General features: G+C 39.1%; 1 protein-coding gene across 1 annotated transcript; it reads left to right on the top strand.

Annotated features, from left to right (window-relative positions):
* Positions 1-2,164: 2,164 nt before the first annotated feature.
* On the top strand, positions 2,165-3,094 carry LOC128330304 (olfactory receptor 10AG1-like). Its single transcript, XM_053262953.1, has one exon. The coding sequence runs from the start codon at positions 2,165-2,167 to the stop codon at positions 3,092-3,094; it is 930 nt and encodes a 309-aa protein (XP_053118928.1).
* The last annotated feature ends 6,589 nt before the right edge of the window (positions 3,095-9,683 follow it).

The raw sequence follows: 9,683 nt of genomic DNA, 5'->3' as shown, positions 1-9,683 counted from the left end.
AAATAATAACAACAATAGCAACAATGATCACTAGAACAATGGGGGTTGTTAAATGCATTAGTTCTACTTCAAAAATAAGAGCAGGTAATTCATAGTTCTAGAATCCAGAAAACTATATCAATGAGGAACATTTTAGAAATACCCCTATGTAGGCAGTTTGCTTAAGCATAGATGCTTCTACTGTCAATGTCCCATGCATTATATGTGGTACAAAAGTAATATCCAGCCCAGCTCTGTTCAATTCTATCCAGAAATACGTCCCAGTCAGAGACTGGATGAGGCTCTCAATGAGGCTTACTCCCATTTAAGTGCACACAATAGCAATGAAATCATCATCTTCAGTTTCAATAAACTAATACAACTGATATTTTAAATTATCAATTATCAATTAATAAAGATATGGTAACTCAATTAATGCCTGTGGCTGGAGTATTTAACTATTGAGGTTGTCATTGGCCACAAATGCTTTGCACCTACTAATCCACTGAATTTAAATTGAAATGGTATTATGGTTTGTGAGTGTATCTGTGGTTTGTTTTAATGTCTAGTATTGCCGTGAGTATTTGTTTGTCACTTTGCTGTCATTTTCCAACTTGGAATTTTAGTGGCGGGGGTGCGGAGGGAATATCTGAATCAGCACCATTTCCCAACTGGTTGAGCATATCTCACCTATAACTATATCTAAATTTTAATAGGTAACTTTGAGATTAACACTCTGCTTGTGGGCCATGAATTCAAGGAGTGTTGTACTTGTGTAAGGAGTCCTGTGTGTGCAGAATTCAATCTGTTTATCGAAGGAGCTTCACAATGATGGAGTATTAGTCTGGATACTGCCTGTTATTCCATATTTGCACAACTCATACACAATTGCTTCAACATCTCTGAAGCTCTTATTGACTTAACTATGGATAATATTAATCAAGACTGCAACTAATGACAATGGGAAAGAACTCATCCCAAATTAGAGGGACAATGAGTCCCCAGTATTAATTCCTGGAGCACTGGCTTCCCTTCTTAATATTTGTATATAAAGTTAATAAACATATAACAGACCAGAAAAGCCATTTAATTATGATGACACTATTGTCTGATCAGCATCCGAGACAAGTGCTAAGTGCCACATACTTGTATGCCCTACACATTTTTGCATTTTCCTTTCCCCCCTTGAAACTGTTATTTGCAAAAATAGAAAATCGGTGTTGTATTGTTTTTTAAGACTGGAACCACAAATGTAATTTTCCTCCTTTAAAAGTTTAAATAATTCTTTTTTTCCTTTTTGCTCATGAATAATGGTGTGATAGTGTAACTCTGCTAACCTTATGAATGACACTCAACAGCCTATGAGTTATGTTTCATGTCTCATAGCTTTATTGGCACAGTTGCCAATTAATTCAGTATTGGGTCTCTTCACATCACTGAAAACTGGATAAGACAAGTATTTTATCCAGATTTGGGAATCTTGTGCTCTCCTAATTTTTGCTTGTGTGGGAGCAAACAACTAGGTAGGAGGAGGGAGAAGTGATTGTGTGGGAGACAGGACCTGGGTAGGACAACACCATCCAACTGTTTAGCCATGTTTATTTGTTTATTGAGTTAAATGTGGTCAACACTAAGTTCTGTTGGAATCAATGAGACTAAAACCTCGAGGGCTAAAATCAATGAGTCTGAAATAAACAAGACTCTGTAAGGTTGTGCACATGGCCATAGCTTATCTGGCCTATACAGGGCTGAGTGGAAGGCAGGACTTATCCTGCCTTCCCCCACATGATGAGTGCCAGTCCCAGGCTTCCCACACTGCATGCTCACATGACCGAACAGCCTGAACATCTGATCAGAACAGTATCAAGGTCATTATTTTGTATTGGTGTTGTGAATCAGATTATGTTTGTAGTTGTGACGTATTTGGTGTTTTGATTGTACATTTGTTTCCATTACACCTGAAGCTGACAGTATTATGGCTTTTTTCTTTCAAATGACTACTTCTATTACTATAAATTTGGACATACCTGTATGTGAGTTTGAGCAGAATCAAAGTACAGTATGTGAACTTTTCATTGGTAGTATCAACAGTTGGTGAACCCTTTTTTCTAGACACTGAATCATTTTGTTTTAGCTGATTAATCTATCTTTTTTATCTCTCTAGAAAAGACTTAATTCCCCCCAAATGATAAAAGAAAACCACACTGCATTTTCTGACTTCATTCTCCTTGGATACTCAGGCATTCCAGAGCTGCCAGGTTTGCTCTTCCTAGTATTCTTGTTAATCTATGTGGGGATTGTAATAGGAAATGGACTTATAATTTACATTACTGTGACAGACTATGCCCTTCACACCCCTATGTATTTCTTTCTGAAGAACCTGTCCTTTCTGGAGATCTGCTACACCTCAGTCACCCTCCCAAAGATGCTGGTCGGTTTTGTGACTGAAATCAGGAGCATCTCATTCATTGGCTGTGCTGCCCAGATCTACTTCCTACTTATACTAGGTGGTACCGAATGTTTCCTTCTGACTGCCATGGCCTATGACCGATACGTGGCCATATGTAACCCCCTGCGGTATAAACTCATCATGAACAATCAGCTCTGTTTTGGCCTTGTTACTGGGTCACTGACTGTCAACATGTCTGTGCATGCAGGGCAGATATATCTAGTGTTTACTTTGCCCTTTTGTGGCTCTCGTGAAATTAACCACTTATTCTGTGACATCCCTCCATTGCTGGAGTTGGCTTGTGCTGACACCTACATGAATAAAGTAATTGTGTTTGTTGCTATTGCATTTTTTCTAATAATCCCTTTTATCCTTATCCTTGCTTCTTATGTGAAAATAATTTCCACTATTCTGAAGATGTCATCAAGGGAAGGTCGTAAGAAAGTGTTTTCCACTTGCTCCTCACACCTCACTGTGGTAACTCTCTTCTATGGCTCAGCAACTATTGTCTATTTAAGTCCCAGGTCAAAAGAAAGAGTAGATGTTAATAAGTTGCTTTCCTTGTTCTATACTATTTTAATTCCTGTGTTTAATCCCATTATATATAGCTTGAGAAATACAGAAGTGAAAGTTGCCCTGAGGAAATTGTTTTGTAGAAAAATGTGATCCTCCAAATGACAAGGATGTTAGTTGTGAACATAGGGAGCAAGGGTGTGTAGTGCACTGAGACAATGACGACGACGACAACAACAACAACAACAGGTTTGTTAGCCATCTCATAACAAATTGTTCTCTGAGCAGCTCATTACACAAGATTAAAACTTACAGTATAAAGAAACACATTAAGTGATAACAGATCTCTCTTTCCCTGCCTCTTACATTAGCCAAATACACTGCTTCTACACCAGAATATGCTCAGGTAAAGTTTACATTTTCTTCTTCATGAAGAAGACTCTGCCCTTTTGTGGCTCTTGTGAAATTAACCACTTATTCTGTGACATCCTCCCATTGCTGGAATTGGCCTGTGCAGATACCTACATGAATAATGTTGCTGTATTTACAGTTGCCACAGTTTTCATAATCACTCCCTTTTTCCTTATCATTGTTTCTTATGTGAACAGTCTACTTAAGTCCTAGGTCAAAGGATACAATGGTTTCCTTATTCTATACTATTTTAATTCCTATATTTAACCCCATCATATATAGTCTGAGAAATACAGAAGTGAAAGTGTCTCTAAGGAAAGTATTTAATAGAACAAGAAGTTCTGGCAACAACTATTCCAATTACTTTCCTTTCACTATAATCTTAATTGAACATTATGATCTTCACTTTCATGTCTTTTGTTATTAAACACAGATATGCAATATGCAGGGTACAGTAACTGAATAGTTGTAAGAACGTCATCTGTTATAAAACAGGCCATTTAAATGTCCCTATGGTGCACAACAATTGTACCAAATCTGGTCCAAATTGGTCCAGGCATTGCAAAGTTGTTAGGGGGGAACACACACACACACCATCTTGAAATGAATTCTGGAATTCATTTATGGGGTCTCAAAGTATAATATTCTCTTTAATTCTTACACGTATACCAAGTTTTATGCAGATTGGTGAGGTGGTTCACAGGTTACCCCACTTCGACCTCAAATGTTCATGCATCAGCCAACTTGAGTTGGGATGGATGATGTCATCACAAACTACACTCTTGAGGTGTCCCTATGTGGCACTACAACTGGACCAAATTTGGTCCACATTGGTCCAGGCATTGCGAAGTTGTAAGAGACAGACAGACAGACAGACAGACACACACACACACACACACACACACAGAGAGCAAGGTGATCTCATAAGGCTATTTTCCATTAGGAAAGTAGGCTAAATATGTGATCCTATACATTCTTCTACAAGCTGCTACAAGGATGTATTGGGATGACCCCATACTGATTGTTTGTGAGTGATTGTCCAAACTGGCCCTATGCCCTCCTCCCGATACTTTCAGGTTTCGGCCAAAGACTAAGAGGCACATATCCACCACTATATGAGATATATTATGTCCCTATAATGAGAAAACATTGTTTAAAATAAGGATGGGCTGAGGAGTTCTTAATGAGAATGTTTGGCATGGAATTTGTGGGAATTCAGGGGAGGGTGATGTTTCTGAAACTTTCCTTTCAACTTACTCTTTTTCCTTTGCTGACCCCTGTCAGCAGGAGCAGTCATATTTCTATTGGCATCCAGTAGTATGAAACTCCATAAATGATGGAGTTTGTGAAATGCCTCTGCCAGATGAGATGAGGTGGGTGACAATGAGAGGGCCCTTTTGGTGGTGGCACCCCATCTAGTGAGGCCAGTGAGGCTCACCAGGCACTGTCAGTTTGTCCTTTTAGACACCAGGAGAAGACATTTCTGTTCACTCAGGTTTTTTAAGATTGACTAAAAATGTTTTTTTTTAAATGTTTTGTATTGTATTTTGTATTTTGTTCTGTAACTTGTTTTTCATGTTTTACATGTTTTTATTGTTATGTTGTGATTGCCCAAATAACCATTTGTTATGGAGTGGTTTACAAATAAAGATGTTGTTGATGTTGATGTTGAAGTTGTTGTTGATGATGATGATGATTCCTTTTTGGCAGGGGCTTCTGAGGGGGAAACAGGCAGCCACAGAAATTAACAATGCTACTACTGGAGGTTTTTCACACATAGCTCTATGCCTCGGGGTATCTGAAGAGCAAATCTGCTTCCCAGCAGATTTGAGGCATTTTTTGCATAACCATCAGCACCTCCATGAACACCTTCAGAGAAAGCAGAAGCCCCGGATTTTTTTTCCCAAAAGCTGCTAGTAATAAGGATTTTTTTTACCCCGGACATAACTCTGGCTAAGGCAGAATTCGCAGCCTCCCTTCAGAGAAAAACAAAGCCCTGTCTGTCCTGGTCCTGATAGCCCACAGGGAAGTCACTTTAAATCCAACGAATATGTGGACTGGCACACTCCAGTCAGGAGTGGATTCTGGTGTGGCGGGGAAGCCCTGTATGTAAAACCTCCTGTTGGCTGATATCCTGACCAATGAAGTGCAACAGTGCTGAATTCCAGATTAAGAATCCTGACTAGAGAAAAAGGATCTCCCCTTCCTTCCATACCTGACTGTGCTACCCAGTAATGTAGCCTTCACACTCAGGGACAGATTTGTGAGTGGTTAGGGAAGGGAAGATATTTTTCCTTAGTCCGGATGCTTAGTTTGGATTGCAACACTGATTCACAGGTACTCCCCTAGTTAGGGTGTCAACCTGTGAGTTTCACCGCCCCTCCCCCCCGGTTTGAACAACCCTTGCTTGAAAATTGCCCTCCTAATCTTCACCATCTGTGAATAGGGTGCCAAAATTGGAGGAAAGCATTTTGGGACATAATGGTGCAGCAGGGAAATGACTTGACTAGCAAGCCAGAAGATGCCAATTCAAATCCTTGCTGCTATATTTCCCAGATTATGGAAAACACCTTTATCAGGCAGCCAGTGATATAGCAAGATGCTGAAAGGTATCATCTCGTACTGCATGGGAAATGGCAATTGTAAACCCATCCTGTATTCTACCAAAGTTGGCTGGAGCTTCTCAAATACTAAGGATCAAAAGTATTTTGATTTCTAACCATTGCATGAAACACAACTAAACAATTCATTGGCCAACCTTACCATCATTTGAACCAGAAATATAAAAGGAAATAAAATGTGATGCAATTTGATTTAAGATAAAAGTTAAAAAGCTTACAATTTTTACTCATATCCCAAAAGGCATGGCATATTCCAAAAGGCATATTTGCTCATATTCCAAATGGTTGTGTTCTTAACTTGAATGTTGTATAAGTGGTAAAGAATTTGTAGAGTCTTATGAAGATTGATAGTTCTTTTTAAAAAAATCTGGCCAAGTTGTTTGGCTTTATGAGTTCGCCATCATATGCCCTCACTTTGCCTTGGTATTTCACCTTGAAATTGATTTGGGGAAAGAAGTATCCAGGCAGAAACACAACAGGTTCAGCTTGCCCAATCACATGCTAGAGATGCACCTGACAAATTTCTGCCCAATGCATCTCTATAAGAGACAGCACTTCTCCAAAATCACACCTACTATAATAAATGCCCAGGTAGAATTTTAACAGATCTATAATCCATCCACAATTGCTACAGGTGTACAAGATGAATTTCTGCCTGATACCTTATGACATTATTCATAGCATCCCATAAATAGGTTGCTAAGAGATTATGCAGTCACTAACATGTGTTGGATCTGCATTTTCATAGCATCCAGCTATAGTCTTCAAATATCCTTTATTGAATTCTAGAAACACTTTCAGTCCTGGAAAGTTGTCAATTTTGTCATTAATTGCTTTCTCCCAGCCAGATGTGGTATCAGCATCTTGAAGGAATTTCAGAGAGATGTATCAAGTTCTTTATTTCTTTCAGCCCTGAAAAAGCACACATTTCTAGCATGTCTTCAAACAGAAGAGATTCCATAGCCACAACAATTTATTCTGCCAACAGTTCTGTGGAACTCACTGGCTGATAGGCCTGTGCAAATCTGGATTTGAAAATTCAGATTCTATCTGAAATTGCCACAAATCAGTAAAAACAGGTAAAATACAAACCTGATATTTTAAAAAAATCAGAACAGTAAAGTCAGAACTAATTCCAAAATATCAAAATTAATTTTGGAAATACTTCAGAATATTGGAATAAGCAAAATGGAATAGGATTTTCCTCCATTGTTGTGAATGGGGAAATTGCAGTGGGGGGGACATCACTAAAATACACTGGTTGGTTCTAAAGCCTTGAAATTCACCAAACATGTGGGGAAGGAGGTAGGGCTATTGGTAACTCCTCTGATTTTTGTGGATTTGCGGGGGTGGGTGGGTTTGAAAATATAAAAATGGGGTAAAACTGATTTCTTTCAAGCCAGATCCAAAGCCTACTCTAGGAACATCATTCCACCATCATCATTCTACATTCCTTGTAAAGGAACAAGGACATTGTTTATGACATTGTTTTAATTTTATATTAATTTTTATCAAAGGGATATCCTTTTTCCTCTACATGAGGGTGGAATGATGGTCCAAGGAGGAGTTCAGAACAAGTAAGATTTCACAATTTTTAGCCATTTGTAAAGAAAACTTTCAAAAATTCATCAAAAATCAGGGGATTGGCCCATAACTTTGGGGAAAAAAATACATAGAGTCCTGCCAATGTGTACTTCTTTTGTGCCAGATGTCATAATATGTCCATCCATTCCAGAAATACAAAGTGTGTGTGGGGTGGGGGGAGGGACAAAATGGGCATTCTGTTACTCCTTTTCATGAAGGAAACAGAGAGATTATGCCACATGCTAGTGGAATGATGGTCAAAGGAGGGTCCTCAGTTTCTGAAGTTTTTATCAAGTTCTGACTTGAAACATGCCAGAGTTCACCATTTTTATCAATTTTAACAACAGTATATAAAAGCAGTAAGTAAATAAATAAATAAATAAATAAACAGTCAGCACTAAAGACATAACTTGTTATTATGCTCAAGAGCCAAGACCAGGGCAAATATGTAGGTGTTGTATGGAACCTGCTTTGCAAAGCCAGTATAATGGAAGAGACTATACAAAGCTTTCAGAGCTTATATGGTGCAGAACGTAAGACTGCTTTAACTTGCAATTTCCCTGAGTTTGCAAAGAATTTATTTACAATTTGAACCAAGGATTTTACAATCTTAAACCAAGGATTTCTTGATATTCAAATTGTATCAAAATTGCAACAACTGTTCAACACAAAGTTTCAGAAGAGCTGTTGTTCTGGATTGTGCCACTCTTGGATACAAGGATGGGGTGAATAACAGCTCTGTCAGCTGGCCTGATCCCTGACTGCGAAAGCACCCAAAACAGCCATGGCAGGGAGGCCCCTCTCCAAGACAGCCTTCCCGCAAGGTTGTGTGACCTTTGCAGCTGGGAACATGTAAGGCAATAGTAACTATTCTCAACTCCCCAATCCAAACTAAGGACAAATTCCCACAAAACATTGTAGACCATGGTTGGTATGAATAAAACTCTTTGTTGGGGTAGTTTACTACTTTATATGGACTGATTAAGAAAATAAGATCAGCCTTGCTGTTCAAGCCTATCTTCTTGTTTCCCACAGTGGCCCACCAGAAGCCACTGAGATTGTAATTGTTCTTTCAATGTTATTGTCAGCCAGCCATGGGATGAGATGATTTATATCAAAGGATATCCAACCAACATCAGTTACTCAAAGCCAGCACAAATGGAGGACATAAGCTTGTGGAAAGTTCTCATTGTAGGGAGAATTTGAATCAACCCCTTATTTAGCAGAGAAACCCAGTTAGATTAGGACAGTGCTGACAGGGTGCTCACAGAGGAGATCTGGAGATGATTGCTTAAAATCTTTTGAAGAAGTTACAAATGTAGATAGAAAAGCCTGCAGCCTGTACTAGCTACTTCATGGTGAAAGGAAGAAGAAGAAACAGAGAGAACAAAGAAGGGAGTGTCCTAAGGGTATCAACCAATTAGAAGAGAAGTAGAGCAGAGATTGAAGTGTAAAGAAAGATCAAAATCAAAGGGCAGTCCTATACTTTCTACCTCTATTCCTAATGTCCCCAGTGATCAATAGGAACCATGAGTGCTGAGTGTCAATGCTTATGGAGTCAAATTTCCAACACTCATTCCAACATTTTGGGAGAAGCAAGTCTGATTATCTGCACACACATCAGTAGACATAATTATCCCAATCCAGCACAGACCCATCCCATTGAATTCAGAGAACCTTGAATGCACTGGGTTGTGGTTACAAAAAGTGGTCTTGCCTAGTACTACTTGGAGATGCCAAGGATCCAGCTGTGACATTGTGCAGGTACACAATGTTCTCTACCAGTGAGCTACACTTCCTACTCAAAACTGAATTTTTAGGGGTACTGAGGTCATTCACACAATCAAAAACTGTGTGCTACCCAGATTTGGGAGTTGTGTGTGCTCCCAGTTTCTGTTTGTGTGGAAGCGAGATAGGAGAGAAACCTGGGTAGCTTTTTCTCCTAACTTGCTTCCACATAATCACTTCTACCCAGATTTTCCTCCTACCTTGCTTCCACAGAACCAAAAATTGGGAGCACACACAGCTCCCAAACCCAGGGAGAACACAGTTTTTAATGGTGTGAATTACTTCACTATCAATCTTGCCATTCTCACAAGAAATAAACCAGCATCATGGAGCAAAAT

This window comes from Hemicordylus capensis, chromosome 6 (genome assembly GCF_027244095.1).
Source record: "Hemicordylus capensis ecotype Gifberg chromosome 6, rHemCap1.1.pri, whole genome shotgun sequence".
In the NCBI taxonomy this organism is placed as follows: Eukaryota; Metazoa; Chordata; class Lepidosauria; order Squamata; family Cordylidae; genus Hemicordylus; species Hemicordylus capensis.
The sequence above is the reverse complement of the archived record's forward strand: the minus strand, read 5'-3'. Positions and strand labels throughout refer to the sequence as shown.